The sequence below is a fragment of the Eutrigla gurnardus genome, assembly GCF_963514095.1.
Source record: "Eutrigla gurnardus genome assembly, chromosome: 10".
NCBI classification, from domain to species: Eukaryota; Metazoa; Chordata; class Actinopteri; order Perciformes; family Triglidae; genus Eutrigla; species Eutrigla gurnardus.
The window spans coordinates 11,782,224-11,804,951 of NC_139924.1; the positions used below are offsets into that span (position 1 = coordinate 11,782,224).

A 22,728-nucleotide genomic window follows, 5' to 3' on the forward strand; every position below is an offset into this window, starting at 1 on the left:
TTTTTTTATTGCTTGCGTTTTGGTTAATTGTTAAAATATACATAGTGAAGACAAAAGGTCCTGTATTGCTATATTTTGTGTCTAAAATGCAGCATTGACCCTTTGCTAAGTCCCGCCCCCATTGCTGCTGCTATAGTTCTCAGTTTGCTGTTGTCCAGTTGACATTTTATTTATTCGTCTCTTCACACTGTTTGGTCACTGTACTTGTATCCACCTGTTCTGGAATCAATTTCTCACACGCACACAAAAAAGATAGGAAAGTTGTCAGAGTTACCATGGAGCCTATATTGTCACTAACTGTACTCACCTTTATTTTAAAATGTTAATTGGTGAAAAACCTGCAGCTGGGGTATCTTTACAGCTGCTGAGGATGCACTTCTCACTGCCTATAGAGTCAAAGTTTAGCTAGACAGAACTAAAACTGCAGAGAAACGGGGCTTACCTTCAGCAGGTGAGGGCAGGGCAGGGGTGCCTGGCTGGGAGTAGCAGAGGAACATCTGCTGGTCGAGGCTTCGCAGCGCGTGATAGGTGGGATGGGTGTGCTGCTGGACAAAGATGTGACCGGCCGACACAATGTTCACCACGATCACTTCAACCGTCACTCCGCTGGGGAGCAGGAGCTGAGAAGGCAAATGACACGGGAGGAAGTGTTACTCTTCCGTGATCCAGTCTGCATTCCCTACGGCTACAAAAATAGTGCAGCATTCTCCATTTTTCTGAATGAGACCAGTTCAGTGGCCAACATGCGAAGAACAAGAAAAAAGGTTGAACGCCACTCAACTTAAGTCACAGTGAAATGGAATGTTATCCCTCGATGTAAAGTATAAGCCAATCAAACAACCTGTAGGTGGTAGCTTGGTATGTTTACGGTTTCCCTCACGAGCATAGATGTGTAGAAAGTACTGCTACTTTATTCACTCTCCGGGGTTGTAGAATCCTGCCTAGAATGAGAATAAACCTATGTGCAGTGTGTGTGTGTCTAATGAGATTTCTGGTTTTGTATTTTTTGCATTGCTTCTTGTTACCAGTACCCATAGAAAACTCTTGTGGTTTATTAGGGTTTCATTGAATCTGTCCTAGGCATGGGAGAATATGGAAATTGGCACAATTATCCTGGCTGGAATATTTATGATGATCCTGATAATGGTAATTCATCATGATCAGCTATTGTGAGTGCCATTTATCGCAGTCCGCGATGAAATCCTGCTCCGCTAATCTGTACACACGTCTGAATCCTCTTATCAAATTTGAATACTTTTAAATCAGATATTTTCAGGTAGTTTGTTTGGAGAGGACTGAAGACAACCAAGTATTTCACTGCATGGAATCTACCGTTGCGCCACCGATTTTGTCACTGCTCTGTGGCTTTTAACCCTATCCCGACTCTTTTTTCCTTTGGCTGTGCACTGTGGCAGGGCACAGAATCCGATTGGTCACAAAATTTGCTGTAACACCCGCGGCAGGTCGAGAGACGGTGTATTCGTCCTTTAAAAGTTATCGAAAAGGTCTCATGTTCGCACTCGTATAAAGGCAGATAAGTATTCAAGCAAGGCACCTGTCAGTATCCTCCACAAATATTAAATAAAAAATATGACATTTTGTTAACTTTGGGGAAGTGTATCCACAGTTGAGATGGTGAGGGTATGATTAATAGTAGTAGGTTCATATCACATTTCATTGGTAAACAAAAAGGATTGCCTCTTGCCAGAATCCTGGGTTGATATATGCCTTCATTGTCGGCCTCACTAGTCTGGCAACATATCTGTAGTGTCAACAAAATCAGTCCACTTAGGTAATGGTGGCAGAGAGCAGCCAGAGCGCCCAACCTTACCCAGGAGGTCATGGGAAGCGATGGCAGTGTGAGTGGGGGCGGCGGTGCTGCATATAGGTTGGTCATGTCCAGATCTTTAAACTTCTTCCCGATCAAGGACAGGGCTTTGTCAACCTGCTGCTGCGTACCTGGAGAGGAACAACGGTGAATTTTAGGTGAGCCGATATAAAGCATTGAGGAGTAGTTTTCTCAATACAATGGCTCACCCTCTATGTGGCAGATCTGGAACTCCTGTGTATAAGGCAGGGTGGAGATGTAGATCTTTGCTTCGGAGTTCTGCTTCAGGAAACTCACGTATCGTCCCTGCTTCCCTATTAACCGCCCCACAAGATGCTGGTACAGGAAGACAGCAACATGTCAGGAGACTTCATGCATACAAAACTGTAGTGTTAACATTTTAGAAGAACCAAACCCTCAAAAGGTGTTTTACTCCCCTAAATTTGACTGGATTATTTGTATTTCTTTGCAGAGTTGGATTGATGGGTGCGAGGCTACGCTAACATTGTAGCTGCTCCATCAACATCTCATCTAGACACAAATATGGCAGCAGCCTTGTTGTTTGTACCATAAACAGTCTGTGGTTTGTACCTTTATTTTTAGTTATGAATCTTTAAAACACCTCACAAATACATGGTTTCATTTTAAAAACAGAATAGGTTGGCAATGTACCTTTTCATAAATGCATCTCTAACGGGAGGAAATAGTGCAGGTGTTTGGGATTTGTATTACTTATATATAAACAATGTACCCTTTCCAAAAAAGAAGGTGTGTAAGTCCATTGTTTTGGCAAATATACAAGACTACTAAATTCTGTATCTATGCCCTGTGCAATGTGCTTAAATAAAAAGAGAATAATAATAATTATAACAGGGTTACATGCTGTCATCAGAACAGCTGCAAAGTTAAATTGGCCCAGATGATTGAGTTTAAACTCAGGCAGGTGGCTAATCTTTGCCCTTGGACATGTGAGCTGCCCTGAACTGTAAACCATTAACTGGTTGACTGTGTGATTGTTGCTGGAGCACGGGAGGACCCTACGCCATGTGTACTGTTGCCTGCCTCTGTTACTGTACTAGAGCAGAATTTTCAGATATCTATACTTTTCAGACAACTTTTTGTATCCCGTTTACCATTACTAGACAGCCTTTTCAATTCACTCATGACAATATTCATGATTATCCCAATAATTAAAACTTATGTGACTGCTATTTTGAATCGCAATCTAGGATAAAATCTTACATCGTCCCTTACATTACTCAATCCCTACCAGCAGAGGAAGTTGGCTGGTTTATTTCATACTAAAATGTCTTCTCGTTGAAGAGGTGTATGGTGTGAAAAGGGCTGATATGTTAAAATATCACTTCCTGTGCCGGTTGTCCTGACTCACCTTTGGCACCTCGATCTCCCAGATGACGAGCTCGGAGCCTGAGGAGGCGGCGTGGTTGCTCTGGCTTTCCCCAGCACCCATAGTGCAGCCACTGTCCACCGAGTCCATGCTGTTAACATCGGAGCCTAGAGAAGCACATATCAGCATCCTTTAACAGCAACATAGACGTTTCCTAGAGGGGTCTCATGTATCATCATCGAATTATGACTTTGGTAGTGAGACATCGGTATGATACCGAAAAGAACAGCATCTGTCTTTTTTTAGCTCGATTTGTATTCATTAATTTCTTATTTGAATTTCATGGATTTTATCATTCACCTTGGTATTTTATTATCTTTCTGCTGGCCAAACTACACAATGACACCATGAGTTACATCTGCGCCATTGGCCAGCGTATGTGCGGATACCAAGTTAAGAGTTTTCAAATATGCTCCACTTTGAGTTTCAGTTAAGTTTTTGTTAATGCAAAAATGATCTGTGTTGCTGCGCCACAACAAGCCTCCCACCTACTAAAAATTGTTTTTGTTAGATTAGTGCTGCATCAGCCGATGTTGGTCCAATACTGTGCTCATGTACTCTTAAAACTACTCAATCGCACGGGATAGCACTGTACTGTTGTGGACACGGGCATTGGTTAGCTTTGCTGCAAGTTTGTCAGCTGTCTGCCTGGTAAACTCGCTTCAGGGTTTAAGCAGTACTTTTTAACTGTTAAACTGATAAATCGGCCCCATTTCATATTGTCCATTAATTGTTTAATGGTTATTTATTAACATCTCGTCAGCAAACTATGTTCTGTATCATAAAAATGCAAAGATGAATGTTAAAATGTCAGCAACAGCAGCTCATTTTTTACAGTCAAAACGTGAGGAACGGCAGATGAAAATAAAACATGTTTTCAAAAAGTCATTGTTGGTACAAAATATAGAACCAAATATAAATACTTGTAAGTTTTCCATTTTAGATAAAGAATTTATATTAAATAGTTAAAATGATGCTGAGGGTTGCCATATAAGCATCATAATAACTTGAATTGATTTGAACTGTTACAAGTAATTGTAACAGTTCAATGGTGAAGTCCTATGCTCTGCTCCATTAATTTGCCATTAATGCAAACTCAATAACTTTGGATGTAACACTGTGGTTATCATGCCATACTCATTAATCCTTTGTTTTCTTCTTGGGCCTCATTCACTAATGTATTCCTCTCGTCATTCTTCTTTTAGACTAACACTTTGAAACGCTTCCTGCAGATCACATTCACCTCCTTCCAGTGGTTCAGAGGGCAACATTTTGCATTTCCACAGAGGCTTTTATTGTGAAACATTCACAGAAAGTGTGAAGAAAAAAAGTAATTGCTCCTCACCTACAAAGCCCTCACTGGTCAGGTACCAGCTTATTTTAAAGGGCTCATCTTCTCCCATCGCCCCTCTACAACGCTGTGCTCCCAGAATGCAGTGTTACTGGTGGTTCCTTGTCCCCAGAAGTAGAATGGGAGCCACAGCCTTCAGCTTACAAGCTCCTCTCCTGAGGGACCAGGTCCCAGTTTCAGTCTGGGAGGCAGACACCCTCTCCACATTTAAGAGTAGGCGTTAAGATTTTCCTCTTTGACAAGACTTATAGTTATGGCTGGATCAGGCCTGCCTTGGTTCAAGGCCTTCATCATCCGTGTTGTGAAACCATCACATTTCAACGCAGAGAAATAAAAAGTGTCCATTCTTAGAAAACCATGGAGCACGACAGAGCCTCTCCAAGCAGACTGCCGACAGCCAAAGTCATTCACAACGTACAGCAGTAGAGTCGTAGAGGAGACAGGACCAGTGTCTGGGTTCACAATTAGTTTATCGGACTGAAACAAGCTGGCTGTTCCCTGTCACAACCTTTCGATCACTTCTCTCTCTGGAAACAAGCTTCAGTTTGTCAAAGTTTGGATCCTTATCCTGTCTTGCTCCGTGTATGATGATGCAACTAAAGACATTTCACAAATTCGAATCGGGGGCTTCTCGACAAATGATTTCAACTATTGAATCAAAAACTTCGATGCTGCATTTGCTGCGAAGGGCTCAATCCATCCAGTTTTAATGTTATATGTTGTAAATGTCTCATTTTATTTTATGTTGGCCTGGCAGAAGTTTATGGATACATTTTGATTAGTAACGTGCAGGTTCACAATCAGCTGATACATGTTCGAAATAGTTTGATTGGCCTCTCTAAAGGCTGCTCAGAAGAGCCAATCACATGACTAATTAATACCAAGCAACGGATTGATGCCTTACCTCCAGACTGGTCCGTCTCCACCTCACATGTCCCATGAGCTCCATTCCTCAGGCCCAGTCCATTGAGCCTCTTTATCTCGCACACAGCATCCAGTGAGTTTTCTTCCGTCTCAGCCAACGCCGACGTCTCTGTGGTGCTCTCAACCAGCGATTGAGGCTGTGTGGCTTCTCTCGCTGACAAGTCCGTCACCTGGATCAAATCCGTTTGGTTGGCAAACGTGCTGTTCTGCAGCTCCTCGTTGCTGATGCCGTCCTCAGAGTGGCATGTGCTGCAGGCCGAGTCATCAGCCAGCACGGCCGCTTCATCGACTTTCAGTTTCGTGTTTAGCAAAGGGGTACTTTGTGCTGCTTGGTGCGACGGTGTTATCCAGTGGCCTCTCTGTGCATGGTTTGTCTGATGTACCCTGTGAATGACCTCAACAGGCTCCCATACTGCAGCCAAGGAGCATCCATTAGGCATCCCTTGCTCTTCCTTCTCTGATGCCTCCCCTGACTCACAGCCTAGCTGAGAGGGGCTCATTTGTAGATGGTGGTGCTGCTGTGCTGCTGTCATTGGCTCCTGTTGGGAGCATAGTCTGCCACTAGCTAGTGGTGCGCCGCTATTGCAGCTGGGCTGGCTGTCGTCTGTGAGGTGGAAGCTGGTGACACCGAGAACCTCCTGGGTTGCTGCCGAGATGACCTCCGTTATGAGTCCAGCTGCTAGAAGTTCCAGATCCTGTTCCTCTCCGTGGCCACTGTGTACCTGGATGTCCTCTCGGGTCTCTGATATGGTGGTGGAGTTTTGGACCGTTGCTTGGGTGGTGGAGGTCGGGGAGATAGGTGTGCTGGTTAGAATGCGTTGGTGTAAACCCAGCGCTGAAGGGGATGTCTCTAGAGAGTCTGCCTCTGAAAGGATCGCTCTCTGCACTTTGGCTGGCGTGGCTGCACAAACAACCATCTCATCTTGTGTATTAACAGTGCTGTGGTGCTTTGCGACTTCCCCTTCAGGCTCCGGCCTCTCTGCATCAGAAAGGTGCGTTATGGGGGAGGAGCTGGTGACTTTGGTAGACAGGCAGGGCAAGATGACCTCTTCTACTGTGGTTTCTGGAGCAGAGTCCGGGTCTTTGACGAGGCGTTTGTCCAGCTCTTTCACCAAGGGGGGTGTTGAGCTTCGCTCGGGGTCTGTATGGTCTTTCAATGTCACCTGCAGGCTGTCGTCTATGCCACATGATTGTAGAGTCGATACTGAGGGTTTATGGACTTCCTCTTGACTTATTCTGCCAATTTGAGGGGCAGCATCTTCAGAACTTTGTTTTATTGAAGGTGCTGCTTCAGTGTCCTGGAGATGGATCTGGGAAATCTTTTCATGTTCTGTTCCAATTTTACTGACCGTTGGAGGTCTGTGGGTGGTGCTTTCTGTGTCATTTGTGGGGGATACAGTGCCTTTCTCGACCAAACCGTTGCTACCCTCTGCTGAAGATGCCCTGAGGGCCAAGGTGGGTGGAGGCCCTTCTGGGCTGTCATGGTTGATGAGACGCTCTTTCTTCCGCGAGATGTACCACCACCAGCCGATCAGTGCAAGGACTCCGGGTAGTGTGTAGGGCACGACAGAACGAAACCTCAGCGGCATTTCCTCAGGACACTAACAGCTACACCTGAAAGTTAAAGACACACACACACTAATTAGTTGAAAGACATTTCACATTGAAAAAAAATACATAGCAAATCTGGGAAAACTGGTCTCGATCTGTTTGTTGTTTGCATGTTGTAAAGTTTCAGTCATTAACTCTAAATAGATTGGGATACATGCTAGATACCAAATCACAGGGGAGTTGTATGTTTACACACATGACAACTCGTCAACTCAGTAATTGTTGAGATCATGATTCATCATCATTTTAGAACCTAAAAGTGGAGTTACAGCAAACAGCACTGAAAAATAGGCTTCTGAAACAATAGGATACTTGAGTCAGGGTGTCCTGATGAGGTGTTGATTACAGTCGCCTATTATAATATTTGAAAAGGACGGGCTACCTTATAAATGCATCACAAACAGGAGATTTACCTTAACCATGTCATACGATATACTACTTCAGTACGCGGAACAAATATTACTTTAGTCAAATGGAACTGGACATGTAATATCAAGCAATTTCATGGTTATAGCCCATGTAATATCACAACACATTCTGCATGCTCTCGCATTGTATAAGAAAAAGAAAACTTCAACAGGGGGGTGTAATTGTAATTTTCATCAATCATCTAATTAGTTTGCTAGAGCCAATTGAAGCCACACTGCCACAGTACTAATGTGCTTGTGTGTGCATACAAATTATTATTCTCCACACTCACAAGCTTTGCATTGGGAAAATGTTTCTTCCATCACAAAGACAACACTGAAGCTGTAATGCCGTTTTGAACTACAACGGCAGCTCTGGGGCTTCCCTGTGCCTTTGCCGTTAAGACGCTGATGATCAAACACGGCGTCCCCAGTTCTACCGCCATCCTGAAGTTGGCTTGGGACATCACCACTACGGACTATAAAAAAGTCCAACTTTCCTCACTGAAGATGGCAAAGAAAGTAACAGAAGACTCAGACATGCCAGTTCAACTTTCATATAATAAATGTGCACATTCCTGGTGGACACATTTGTAACATGAACTTCACATTGACAGTTTCTTGTGATCTTCGCAACAGATGATAAAATGTTTGCCCCTTAATGTCTTTCCAGAATTATACAATGTTGTTCTTTCTATAGTGTTGTGCAGCACACTCAGCTGAACAATGCCTTGGTGATTCCAGCCTAGTGGTTCATTTTATTTTAAGCTTTTATGCTACCAAATCATATTCTGTGGGAAAGGCCCCAAGAATGAAACAGGACTGACCGGTAGGAGGCTCTACTAAAGGAAATAAGCCCCAAATGAAGACACTAGAGCAGCTGTATGCATACCCAATTCCTGGTGTGCGGCCTAACAGGAGGTGACTCTCTGTCCATGTTAAAAAAAGGACATGTGCACATGCCTTTCCTTAACAGACCTGACCAGGCCGGCCTCCACAGGGAGGAATGCATCACATGATCTGGAGGGCAGACACATGAATGTACCGAGGCTGTGGCCCTCGTCCTGAATAATGCATAGCCATGAAGACTCATTCCCAAAGAAAAAGGGGAAGACTACACCATCCACACACCAGGGTGATATGTGGACAATGCAATTGTTATTTGCAAGCGCATAAAATTGCAAATGGCTAAAATTACCCACATACTTTGCGTTTATTCTTGAAACATATTTTTATTTTTTTTTCAAGCATAATCCTGTAAACATTTGGTACTGGTTTTAATAATATCTGCACAGTACACAATCAAACAGCTCCCTCAAATTTATAACAGCATTGAGTTAAAGTAGCAACAGGAACTGATGTTACAGGTTGTTGCAAGTCTGGTCCGGTAGGGAGAAACTAAAAGAGAAAAGCGCTGGTCCACCTTAAAAGGTCAGCCCACCTTAAGTGTGCCCGACACGGAGCAGCTGGAGTTGTTGCTTGGCTCAGTCTGGAATTGTAGTAAATAAGGCAAACTAAACTGAACACACTTCACTGCTAGGTCCACAACTGTAACGTTAGCGTTTCACAATCATCGTCACAAACGCACGCTGCTCTGTCTCGACTGAACGCTCGTTGACGTTACGCCGGGTTTGCAATGCACTGGTGGAAGAACCAAAAACAAAAGCAGGGCCATCCAGCTTAAACATGCTTCAACTTTTGCTGCAACACGCAATCAGCAAAATAAAACAACTGCTCTGTGATATCTTGCTAGCGTAAAATCTTGTGTCTGTACTATTCTCTACTCTCCTGACAGGATTCCAGGCAGACACATCTGACAACCTTGCAGCTGAACCAATTGCTGCAGGGGGAACTTCCTGTGAAAGTGGCTGCCTGGCAACTTTGTGGGCCAACTCTCTCAGGTGGGTGAAATAGAGACTCAAGTTGTGCACACACAAGCACTGGCAATAAATGATGGATTTACTCCTTTTGTGCATCAGTTATTGTTGCAGCTGGGCAGCTTGTTAGCACTTCAACCACAGCACCATGCATGGGATCATTCTTAAATATGTAAGGCGACTTAAACGTGGCTTTCCTAACTTTGCAAAACTAAATAACAAATAAATACAGATATATATTCACTGAATTGTCAATGTTAATATAAAAAATAAATCATGCACCAGCAACTTGGGTAAAACAAATCTCCAAAAGTGAACAGGAATTATAATTCAAGAGTAAATCTTGTTTTTGAATGCAGCAACAAATTGGTCAATATTTAAAGAGGAATTAAAATTCCAGTATATAATGAATTTAATAGATGGCCTCATTGTCATCGATACCTGATCCAGATATATGAGCCAGTAACTGGCTGATCAGGATCCTTAATCAATATTTGATTAATCATTTAAAATATTTGCTTTAACGCAAAGAAAGTTTTATGTATGCCAGTTTGGCTTTCTGTATGCAAGTATCACAAACTTAAGACTTATCTAAATGATTGCAATTAAATTAAAAATCACCTCGAATTTTTTCAAATCATTCAGATATAAATTCATAGGAGACTAAGCAATTAATAGGCTGAACTATCTGAAAATATCAATATCAAGTCAAAAACAACACTACAATCTATGCGATCAAGGGGAAGTCGTATGTGCAGCATGTTCACGGTAATGCCTCCATGATATGTCCACAATTCAGATTTGCAAAGGATAATATTGCACAATACAATATTAAATCATCAACTGAAATCTTTCGATATGGACACCTGAACTATAACAGAAGGGCACTGATGAGCCTGCAAACAGTGCATACGTGCCTATGAAATGGTGGCCCACACTCACATTCACCTTGGACAAGGTTACTAGAGCAGTTCAGCAGTCAAACTAATCTGGAGCTCTCCCCTCGCGGGTCACACCGGTGTTCAGTGGGGCCGTCCTGGACCTGAAAGTCATGATTCAGATCTGACCTTGGCGTCAGATAGGGGCGTGGTCAGGCTGGATTTACACGTTACAAACCCCACAGAAGCTCTCACAATGGACACCTCCCACGCTGAAGCCACACCACACTATAATGTGACACGCCGTCATATTTAGAAATTAAATCCACCTCAATGGTACGTGGGTAATCCCAACACCAGCAGACTGTGTTGTACACCTGTGCAACTTTATAACTCGTTCACATGTGTGTGGGGTTAACCAGACCCACACCCACCATCCTCCAGGGTGACATTTTACAACCATTAACCACAATGTGGGAGTTGCGTGTAAATATACGCTAATTTCAGGTGAATTGTCGTAACGTTTCAATAGAGTTTGAAGCGTCTGTGTCCCATGTACGTGTCTGATTGTTCATGCAGTCTGCACCAAACCATGCTGCTTGAGTCAAGTTTGAATCAACTAGCGTCAATGCTAGCCGCAACAACAGGCTAACCCTTCACTTTAGCAGAGGCAACGAAACCCATATTACAGCAGTCAACCGCCTCGACTTAGCGAGGTGTCCGTGCTGTTCACGGGGGTCATTACGCCAACTTCCAACGACTTACTACTAAACCGCTTCAGCTAGCTGACTCAGCTAACGTTAGGTGCTGAAAACCACAAAGAGTACGTGTGGCTCGCAATACACAACCGGTGCCTCGCGCCCCGTTCAAATTAGCCGTTAAAAACGTCTGTAACCGATAGGAACCATTCGATCACAACAGACCGGCTAACGGGACGAGCTTGCGAGTTAGCAAGTTACACAGACTGAGACGTGAAACCGCATTTAGGAGCTAATTCAGTCTCTACGTCGTTATGGATACTACGTAAGACTATGCCTGACACGAGTCTGTCTACCTGGCTACACTAAATGCTGCCGTGTGCTCAAGCTAACGTAGTAACGTTACAACCCATATTTGAAGAACAAACAAACAGACACACGTGTGGGCGGTGGGTTAGCTAGCAGGCGACATGTTATAGGAACTTTAACTGAATGGGTGGCACTGGGTACCTCGTTTTAAATGTCGAATTTGTCAGAAAACACCGAACACTCATAAGTTATCCGCTGCTGAAACGCAACCTCAGTTCGGAAGTGCGGACTGACGAACTACACGTGTGTAGTAAAAATAGTACATATTTTTGCGCAACACTATCTTGAATTAAATCTAGTAATCTACCAGAGGTGATTGCGACCTGACACCACTGGGAATGGGGAGGCCGCAGTGCAGGATACAAAGTGTGAAGTTAGCCGGCTAGCCCCGCACATTGGTTACTATGCTAAATGGTCTGTGAACATAAACACTAGTCAAATGTCAAGGCAGATAGTCGCATATTCTAGTGTGGTGGGTTGGTTACATCAATACATCTTCCCGTGTGGAGCCCCTCTAGACTATCACGTTAGGCCACAACATAAACGCAATGTATCACACAGCTCTAAACGCGACCAAATACACCAGCGATGGGTTTGTCCCGGACTGACGTAGGGTTTAAGGACGCTGCTGGAGTGTTTCTGTCCTGCATGGGCCTCAGACCTTCGCGTTAGCTCACTAGCCGGCCTGGCGAAAATGACTGCTAACTCATCTACATGCTCAATGCCGACAGTCTGCACGCATTTGTTACCATTAAAGACACATGACCATGTTGCTAATAAGTGCACAGAGACCGCACGAGAACGGGAATTATGGTAATCTAAGTTACACAACACGGAGCGAGAGGCTAGCTCGTGTGTGCGGACTGTTAAGTTGGAGAAAGATGTAGCCTAGTTGTTCAATGACATAGGATCACCGCACTCAGTCGTTGAAACAGTAAACGCTAAACAGCTCGCGGAGACGCGTGAAAATGCCAGTGAATGAGATTTTGTACACCTTGCACCCCTGTGAGTTGATTTGAACTAAGTCACGCTGTCTGAATACGATGCAGATGGCTATGTGCTTGCACGGGCTTTCCCCCTTTAATTTCTAAATGCTTCCTTTCGTCTCCAGCTTTTCATTTTACTTACAGTATTTTAGGGTCCCCGGTGCCGCCACGATGAGAGCAATACTGATAAATGTGAGTTTTTCAAACGTGTCCCTGTAGAAAGTCAGTGTCTCCTCCCCACGTGTAGAGCGACGAGCACCAAAGCTAAAAAAAAAAAAACAGACTAAACAGCTGGTCAAGTCTCGCGATACTCAAAGTGTTCAAGCAGTTTGTAGTCTCGCGTTAGCGGAGAATGCAGTAAAGGCACCTATTTCAGACACGCGCCCCTTTACGTTGATGTAATGGCGATGTACCACGTCTGAATAAACGCCCTTGCCACTTGTACGTAACGACGGCGATCTGCCTAGTAACATTTCCATGTCACTTTCGACTTGGCGCAGACTGCATGAGATTGACATCAAGGCTGCAAACAGCACAAGGTTAAACATGCCCACTCAAAGAGAGAGAGAGGAAGAGAGAGAGAAATCGGCACCTTCTAAGTATTACATTATTCATCCTGTCTCATGTACAAAATCAGGACACTAGGAAACATGAAAGGGTCGAATTCAAGTTGTTGATAAGAGCTTAATTTATTAGAAAATGTTTTTATTGACCGATCTGACGTAAGAAATTCAGTTCTGTAGGTATGTGTCCACAGGCAGCGGTGTTTCCCCGCGTCCCATTCATTAGGCTTGTTCGGGATGGTCTTGGCTTGACTTGACTTGACTTATCACGCCGACGAGAGCTGCAGGTGTCTGAGGGGGCGGGCTCTAAGAGAGACGGCAGCCAAACGCCGTCAAGTCGGACAACAAAGTCAACGTGACTATGGTGCTCAAGAGATAGAACACAGCAGCAAACCAAAGAGGATATGTTTTTATATATATATATATATATATATATATATATATATACATACACACACACTCACGCAAGGCAACATTTTTTCAGTATATTTTTCAGTATATTTGTATTATCATTCTATGTTTGTATTAACCAGACCTTACATATAAATAGGCCTACTCACAACACAATGCACGGAACTTTAGATCAAGCCATAACATCAAAGCGACCAAAATAAAAAGTATCATTTAACCACAAGGTGGCCGCCGAGTGCGGACCTGAACACACGTCATTGACCTTTTAACCGCTGTAGCGGAGGTGTGGACAAGCCGGTTGCAGCCGTCGTAGACCACGCTGCCAAGCGCTGCAAGAAGCGGCTCTTAAAAACTTGTTCCCGCGATGTTTTGGGTCACGTGATATGGTCGCGACCCTGTGATGTCTTTGCAGTCAGCTGCTAAGTCGGACACAATTCTAGCCATCATGCATCGCTTTCAACCCACAATACATCACGTTCGGTAGCGCGCTGCAGGCGGCTACATCAAGTCGAATTCGCCTATTGTCTATGTGAAAAGCTGTGCAATGCATTCTGGTAGCGTCGCGGTGAATGTCGAGAGACGGCGCGCGAGTTGGCCGCTCCTCATTTGCATAAAGTTGAAGTCGAATCTACTTTATGCTAATCAAAGGCGCCGGGCTCTTCTAAATCTTCTAAACTGAACGTTGTCGATCTAAAATAAAGACAGATTCAGCAACTGCATAGCTTATTTCTAGCTTAAAATGTTTTCAGAAACACCTTTCGGTGAACTATTTTCGTAAAATAAGAGAAAGTTTCCAAACGAGCCGCCATGTTAGTCTCGTGAACTCCGGAGCAGACAGGACAGCAGTGAAAGCGATCGTCCAATCAGGTGCAGCCATGAAGTGTGCGCGTGATTGTATGAAGGAGAGCGTACCTTGAGTACGTGCGGAGTCCTATCGGCTTCCCTATTGGTTTACCAATCGAGGCTCCGCCTCCGGCGCATGACCTTGCCCAATCAGGAGGTAGCAATCACACACCGTACAACCTGCAGCTCATCTCCTTTTGCAACTGTGGACTAGAAGTAGGAGCAGCCGGTCTGTAGTTAAAGCCATGTCATATTTTCTATGTAGGGCTGTGCCATAACCAGTCAATTCCAGTATAATTTCATGCAAACTAAAAGATGGTATAAATGCCATATATATATATGAGTATATTTACATCAGTCCTTTCAAAAGGCTGCCAGTCTCCACAGACTGTATATAAGAAGTAGACATGGTCATTGTTACTTCCATCATATGGATTACGGCTTTGAAGCCAATTGAAGAAGCATTCAGCCTTTGGCCGTCACCATCTTGGGGTTTTGCAACAAGTGAACAGAAGTGACCATATGGACGGCGGAGGAGCAAAGGGTGGATCTGATGAACACAAGCAGCAGAGCACCTTACTGGATCTGGATCCACTGGATTCTGTGCCAGCTTGTGGTGTATTCTGTGCTTTGTGGTGTATTTGACTCCAAATAGACCATCATTTACGAAGTGGACATCATGCTGTATCAAAGAAGACTTAAAACTAGAGATTGAGACTATAAACTCATGTTTACAATGTTTCCTCAGATAATAAATATAGTGATATAGGGTCATTTTCTAATATACTTCCATGCAAAGAGATTCCTTTTTACAATCCGAGGAGTCGTCCCCTGATGGCCAGTAGCCATTTCCCCCTCTGAAAACAGAGTTAATGAGAGCGGTGAGAGTGAACCAGTTTGTGATGATTCTCTGTGGCTCTGTGACACCTTTCATTACCCAAAGTCCATGGTGAAAAATACATTTACACAGTATAGTCAATTTAAGTAGGCTATACTTATACTTATAGTATACCTGCAGACAGATTGATCATCAGTATACTTCAAGTGTGTTCACGATTAGTTAACATGAATAACTAGTTTTGTAAGTGTGTTTTAGCAAAATTTGAAGTGAATTTAATGTACTTTTATGTGCTATAATGGAACAACTTCAAGTACACTTAAGTACCATGTATGAATAAATGCTTGATTAATGAAATTAAAGTTGGCTTTGTTTGTGTTTCTAGTGCATCCAAATTGATTGAGTATCTTGCTAATATGTAAGCAATATACCATTCATATATTCTTGTTGCAGCAGTTGTAATAGTATGCTCAATTATTATTATACCTCTGGCTTAAATCAATTATTATTTGAACACGCTTGTGCGTATTAGTCGCCTCACAGCGAGAGGGTCCCGGGTTCAATTCCCGGTTTGGGTTCCTTCTGTGTGGAGTTTGCATGTGCTCCCCATGTTAGCGGGTCCAAAGACATACGGGATGGATAGGTTAATTGATTACTCTAAGGTGTGAATGTGAGTGTGAATGGTTGTCTGTCGTCCTGTCCAGGATGAACCCTGCCTTCACCCAATGACAGCTGGGATCGGCTCCAGCCCCCCCGCGACCCTGAATACAGGATAAGTGGTAGATGATGGATGGATGGATTTTGAGTACATTTTTTTTTATTATACCAAAAATATATTTATATTTTTAGCACACTTTAGAAATTACATGTAACTTTCACTTAAGGTATATTTTCCTGTACACTTGATTTATATAAAGTGTAGTAATTCAATAGTTTTAAAGTGTGTCAAAGGTGTTATTATGGAAAAAATACTGTAGCTGTATTTCCGGCTAGAACATATATTTGTTAGTATACTTGGAATATACTATTGAAATATGTATTTATTTTTACCTGGGGGCTTTTTACCTTTAAGATTTTTTTTCTTTTTTTTAAAGATATCTAACATTTACCCCCCAACCCCTCTCCCTGCCAAATTCCATCAGAATAATTAGATAAATCTTACAATCACATATTCAATCATTGTTTTTGTAATAAAAAGAATGCCAGCAAAACATAGTAGCTCGAGGTCTACATCTGACCTGCAGGTGGTGCCGGTTTCCTATTAAATGACACTGGATGGGAGAGCGATGGGCGATGTGTCTTTTGCAAGACATTATTTTGAACTAATACAGCAGTACTGTTCAATGTTTTTGCCACTGTCCAAGAAGGTCAACCAAAACACGGACTGTATTATTTGATATCACTTTGAGCTTTCTTTAAAATGTAGAACAAAGTTAAGATTCCTTATACAAGAGAGCACAATGTCACACCCACGCGGAGAGAAGAAGGTGTGTTTGTTTGGTTTCAATGCATAAATTCCCTCTGACTTTCTCAATGCAGCCAGTCTAGTTTGAGCTACTGGGGACTGAACGATGTCTACCCTTCTGCTGATCGTGGCTGCTGTCGTGGGGATTGCTTATATCTTCCACCATGTCGTGGTGAAGGGGAAACAGTGCACAAGTAAAACAAAGCTGCATGGGAAAACTGTGATTGTGACCGGTAAGTGACGTTTTTTTTGTTGTAAACTGCTGTGTGTCATCAGAACACATTTTGCAGCTGATGATTTGTTAACCCCCTTGAGGGACCCTGCTCAAATATTCCATGACTGCTGAATGACATTCCGCACCACGTTCACTATCTCTCTGTGCAGTGTGTGTGTGTGTGTATACTGTCACCTCAAACACAATGTGGACATACATAAGCCAGAACCTCCGGTTCTGAAAAGTCAAGCCCATGTGGACGTGCCTTCTCGCTACTGGCCATCAGGGGACGACTCCTCGGGATGTAAAAAGGAATCTCTGTGCATGGAAGTTTATAGTCTCAATCTCTAGTTTCAAATCTTCTTCAATCCAGCATGATGTTCATTTAGTAAATTATGGTCCATTTAGAATCACATAGACCATAAAGCAGTGGATGCCTAAGGGCGGGGCTACCTTGTGATTGACAGGTTGCCCCCATGACGCTGCTGCCTCAGCCTCGCTACTGTTGCAACCCTAACTATAACACTATCAATGCAATTAGCTACTAGGATAACTTTAACACTTGACCTTGAATTATGAAGCTAACTTTGTTCACAGTGCTGCTTTGATGCTTGTGTTTGTCAGATCCGCCCTTCGCTCTCTTATCACCAGGGTGAACCCTCTTGACTAAAAGTAAATCTAGGTGTTGGTGGTTGAGGTGTGTTCGGGAAGTACACATACCAACTATGAGTACATTTAAGATCAATGTGTTCTCCACATACGGAGACTGTGTCACTCAAAAAGATAATTATACAGCAAATGTTGACTTTACTTATTTCAATTACATGTACATTTTCCATCTAATATTATGATATAAGTTTAATATAAAGGATCACATTTAACACAATGCATTCTACCATGTTGAGTCAGTGTGAATACATTTAAATTTAATAACTTTGGATTTGGAGCTTCATAAAAGGGATATATTTATTCAAGTTCTGCACAGTTAAAGTTAAGGGGAACTTTACATAAATATAATGTGTTTATTCAAGTATTTTACATTCGTAATCAAAAACACCTGGATACAAGCACAGTTCGAGTTCACTTGATTTTTCTACATTTGTTATTACTAAGCAGATTTGCATTATGTTAATAAAAAAAAACATTTGGATTTGATCAATTTCAGTAACATTTTACTTCAAAATATAGTCTCATGTTCAAGAGAGCCAAGGGTCTATTTTTCAGTGTTCTTAACCCATGTGAAAACTTTATTCAACCAAAGGAGGAAATTGATTATGGCTGAGAGGGACAACAGGGTTTCTCTGAACTGAGCTGCAGGGCAGACACTTGGCCAACAACAAACTCGCCCATTCATTGAAGACTCTGTCTTTTTAAAGACTATGGACAGAGTCTACAGTGGATGACACAATTAGTCAAGTTGCCCTTTAGAGTAATGTTTCCCACACTTCTTTTCTGGGGACCCACTTTTTAAAAATGACAAACATCGTGAGAAGCGTCAATTTGTGCTTATGAACCAGCCATTTCAAAGTCATGCATTTGATAAATCACATCTTTGTTTTATGCATGTCTTATTGAAAACACATGAGTTAAGTATGGTATAATCAATATAATAATTCATTTACGGAATAAACAAGATGTTCTCATCAGATAGACATTTAAGTGGAGTTAACAAGCTCAGGAGGTTTTTCCATTCATCAACAAAACAAACAGAATGTAATTTAGCCTGGAAAAGGAGGCTATAGGAACAATGAAAACATAAAGGTGCTCAACATACAATTATATAAATGTCACCCCTGTATTATAACTTGAGTCAACCTTTTCAGTCAAGATTCAGAGCAGGAAAGCTCTATCCTGACTTGTGTGGACGCACTTGATTTACATTACAATTATATTTTACTTGAGCACAAACACTCCTACTCTGAAATGCCACACATTATTGCTGTAATTGCTTGCTATTTTTGGAGGTGTGTTGTACTCGGCATGAACTGCCATAATTCTTGAATGCAAAAGTGGGGCTTTTAGAAACATGATTTATATGATCATCACATCTTCAATCATGAAAAAAAGTACCGTGATCCTTGCATCGTCTAGCATTCAGACTTTTTCATAACCAGAAGAGTCGCCCCCCTGATGGCCAATAGAGAGAATGCACATTTTATGCCACTTCAGCTTTGGCTTCACTTTTCAGTACCGGAGGTTGCCAGCTGGTTGGACTTGCTAATGAATCACTCACTATTCATCTCCAGGCAGCAACACGGGCATTGGGAAGATTACAGCCATAGATCTGGCAAAAAGAGGAGCCAGAGTGATTCTGGCCTGTCGCAGTAAGCAGAGAGGGGAGGCCGCTCTTGAGGAAGTCAAGAGAGTGAGTAGAAATCTATCATGCTCTGTTTCCTCTTCAAAGAAAACCTTCTCTGGACTAAATGCCTTATTGACAAACTTGTGGTTACCTCGTATCATCTAAACTTATAGTTGCTTATAATTATGCTGAGATTATGTTTTTGTGTGTTAAATGTTTATGCTAAGCATAAATGTACCCATATCAGGCTCCGTCATAGCAGGGGTAGATGGAAGCATTTTGGGAAGTGTCCAGGGCAGCCATTTGCCACACATAGATTAACAAACACATGTCACAGTGAATCTTTATTTTATATTGAACTTCTCAGTGGAAATACTGCTTAATATCACCCACAGGAGAGTGGCAGTAATCAGGTGGTGTTCATGTCGTTGGATCTTGGGAGTCTCAGGTCTGTTCGCGACTTTGCTGAAACCTTCCTGAAGACTGAAGCCAGACTGGACATCCTCATCAACAATGCAGGTTAGATTGCTGATTGCAGTTTGATGTCATAAATCTGCACAGCATCAGGAACTCTTCCTTCACTGCACAACATATCACAACATGGTATGTTGTGGGCAGCAGTTGTAAATGTTTCAGCTTTGTTTCCAACAATGACAATGGTAAGGTAAGATCACTTTGACATGTTGAACGTCACTCAATAATAGCAGAGGTATCAAAATACAGCACCAGTCAAAGGTTTGGACAAACCTTCTCATCACTGGTTTTTCGACATTGTAGATTCACATTGAAGAAATTATGAAGAAACAAATATGTAATTATTTTGTAAAAAAAAAACTGTTAAACAAACCAGGATATTTTTTATATTTTAGATTCTTCAAAGTAGCCAGCTTTTGCTTTGATGACAGCTTTGGACACTCTTGGCATTCTCTCTATCAGATTCATGCGGTTGTCACCTAGAATGGTCTTTACGGAGTTCCCAGAGGTGCTGAGCACTTGTTAGCTGCTTTGCCCTCACTCCGTGGTCCAAATCATCCCAAACTATCTCACTTGGGTTTGGTCAGGTGATTGTGGAGGCCAGATCATCTGACGCAGCCCTCCATCCCTCTCCTTCTTGGTCAAATAGCCCTTACATAGTCTGGAGATGTGTTGGGGTCATTGTCCTGTTGAAAAACAAATGATGGCCCCACTAAGCACAAACCAGATGGGATAGCAATGCTGGTTAAGTCAGTGTCACCAGCAATGCACCAACTTTAACATTTCATGTTCTTGGGTCTCCAGCGAGACACCAGTGTGATGCAGACAGACAAACAGAGACAGACAGACAGACAAACAGACAGACAGACAGACAGGCGGCTACCTCTGTAAATGTGGTTATAAATAAACTAAAGAGAGGAGGAAAGAACTTTGAGGGGTTTTATTGATTATTATGCAATGGATTTACTGGTCTGGCCCACTAGAGGTCCGTGACGCTTGAGGAAACACGATTAAGCTTTCTCCATGTTTTTGTTACAGGTGTTTTCCTACAGGGTCAAACACAGGACGGACTGGGGCTGATGTTTGGCGTCAACCACATCGGTCACTTCCTGTTGACCAACCTGTTGCTTGACCGGCTGAAGGAGTGCGGACCGAGCAGAGTGGTCACTGTGTCGTCCTTGGCACATAACTTTGGAAAAATTGATTTTGACAGCCTGAACTCTAACAAAGCTCTGGGACTGGGGGTGTCATTCCTGGAGACTTTGCAGATCTACTCAGATAGCAAGCTGTGCAACGTCCTCTTCACCCATGAGCTGGCAAAAAGACTGCAGGGCTCAAAGGTTACCTGCTATAGCCTCCATCCAGGTCAGTCGTCAGAGTATGGCACCATTCTACTGAAGGAAATGATGAATACGCTCTGAAAACAGGGAATTATAGTACAAGTTCCACAAAAGTGTTTGGGGAGTTTAATACATTTTAAGGCAACCTGAGGGTCAAGACTCCTAAACTGAATTATCTCAGCAAATATCAAAAGGATTGGCAGGAAATCTGGACTAGCCATCCGTGGTCCCCAGAGGATGCATTCTAATAACTTGGTGATTCCCTGATGTTAGGCTGCCAGACACATTTTAAGTGGAGGGGACAGGAATTGTAGGGAAGACAACATTTGTTGTAATTTTTCTGTAACTTTTATGTAATTTGTATGTACACTGACAGGACCATAAAGTAAGTAAGTAAAAGACTTCATATTTAGAAAACTAAAAGTCTGTTAGTTTTAACGGGGGTGAAATAAAAAGCTTTCCATTGAATTCCTGATATTGGGTTGTCATAGTTTCAGTAACATATTAAGTATGGGAAGATACCATTGAAGGTTCCTGATACATAACATGAAAATGTTGGCAAGATTAAGCAAGTAGGCCTAAGGACTAGACGGATTATCTCGGTGCACTGGTAAAGTATTCATGTTGGTGATTATTTTTCATCTTGTATGCACAGGGTTTGTACTCACAGATAAGGTAATAATTGATTATGTAATAGCTTCTTAAAATATAATAAATGTGTTACTTGATTTATGAGAATTATTGATGCCCAATATAAATAAAAACTTTACTATTACTGTTCTCTTTTCCTTTTAAACAAGCCCATATAAAAGTACTCTATTATTTCAAGCGATGGGTTCCTGCTAGCTTATACAATAACCACGCCGGTTATTTTAATATTGAAGCTTTCTGGTTTAGAGTTTGCTATGGTGTCTTAAAAAAATAATTTAACAATTTTAGACAAATAATCAGATGACCGTCTAGTGAATAACACAAACCACACACAATTAATCTTGGAATAGGTCTGGCCGTGTGAAGGCTCCATCAGTTGGATCGTCTGAATCCAGTAGACGAAGGCTGCATTCTATGTTGTGGATGGCCTTGTATGTATGGAGTAGAATTTTGAACTCTGGGCTCAGGGGGGAAGAAGTTGTGCTGTGAGGTAGAGGGTTAACGAGTAAGGCGGACTAGACTTAGTTTATTAGTTATGCCCCTGCACTCTTTCTGCTATAAGGGAGCGGAGAGGAGGGATGGCAGGTCAACAAGAAGCATGTGTAAATGTCATTTAAAGAGAAAACAACCTATAATTGCTGAAACAGGTTATTTTTACAGTAGCAGCTCAAGATCAGGCAACTAAAACTACTTCATTGTATGTTTTGCAGGTGCTATCAACTCTGAGCTGGGAAGGAGCAATAGTTCAGTCCTGCAACTGATCCTGAAGCCTGTGACTATGTTTTTCTTCAAAGACACGGTTCAGGGAGCCCAGACCACCCTGCACTGTGCTCTGGAGGAGGGGATCGAACCTCTCAACGGACGTTACTTCTCCAACTGCACCGTGAGAGAACTCTATGCCAAAGCCAAGGACGACGCTGCAGCCAAGAAGCTGTGGGAGCTCAGCGAGAGACTGTCTGGTCTCGCATAAAAAGCTTTCCATTGAATTCCTGATATTGGGTTGTCATAGTTTCAGTAACATATTAAGTATGGGAAGATACCATTGAAGGTTCCTGATACATAACATGAAAATGTTGGCAAGATTAAGCAAGTAGGCCTAAGGACTAGACGGATTATCTCGGTGCACTGGTAAAGTATTCATGTTGGTGATTATTTTTCATCTTGTATGCACAGGGTTTGTACTCACAGATAAGGTAATAATTGATTATGTAATAGCTTCTTAAAATATAATAAATGTGTTACTTGATTTATGAGAATTATTGATGCCCAATATAAATAAAAACTTTACTATTA

General features: G+C 42.4%; 2 protein-coding genes across 2 annotated transcripts in view; one reads left to right on the forward strand and one right to left on the reverse strand.

The window, feature by feature from the left end:
* akap1b (A kinase (PRKA) anchor protein 1b) overlaps positions 1–12,628 on the reverse strand; it is a 20,107-nt gene extending 7,479 nt beyond the window's left edge. Inside the window, exons 1-6 of the mRNA XM_084019534.1 lie at positions 12,480–12,628; positions 5,492–7,125; positions 3,219–3,343; positions 2,038–2,164; positions 1,832–1,959; positions 443–620 (exon numbers count right to left, since the gene is read on the reverse strand). Of these exons, the coding sequence (XP_083875660.1) occupies positions 443–620; positions 1,832–1,959; positions 2,038–2,164; positions 3,219–3,343; positions 5,492–7,100 (2,167 nt within the window). The 5' untranslated portion in view covers positions 7,101–7,125; positions 12,480–12,628. The remainder of the gene's footprint in view (positions 1–442; positions 621–1,831; positions 1,960–2,037; positions 2,165–3,218; positions 3,344–5,491; positions 7,126–12,479) is intronic.
* A 3,913-nt stretch (positions 12,629–16,541) lies between these two features.
* On the forward strand, positions 16,542–22,728 carry LOC311019896 (dehydrogenase/reductase SDR family member 13-like). Its single transcript, XM_084019546.1, has 5 exons — positions 16,542–16,690; positions 18,918–19,036; positions 19,366–19,489; positions 20,483–20,809; positions 22,146–22,728. The coding sequence occupies exons 1-5, from the start codon at positions 16,564–16,566 to the stop codon at positions 22,403–22,405; spliced, it is 957 nt and encodes a 318-aa protein (XP_083875672.1). The 5' UTR covers positions 16,542–16,563; the 3' UTR covers positions 22,406–22,728.

Excerpts from the sequence above, each read along its gene's own strand:
- LOC311019896 (XM_084019546.1), top strand. The coding sequence starts at position 16,564 with ATGTCTACCCTTCTGCTGATCGTGGCTGCTGTCGTGGGGATTGCTTAT. Across the intron at positions 19,037-19,365 it reads CTCTTGAGGAAGTCAAGAGA|GAGAGTGGCAGTAATCAGGT; the intron begins GTGAGTAGAAAT and ends TATCACCCACAG. Across the intron at positions 19,490-20,482 it reads CATCCTCATCAACAATGCAG|GTGTTTTCCTACAGGGTCAA; the intron begins GTTAGATTGCTG and ends TTTTTGTTACAG.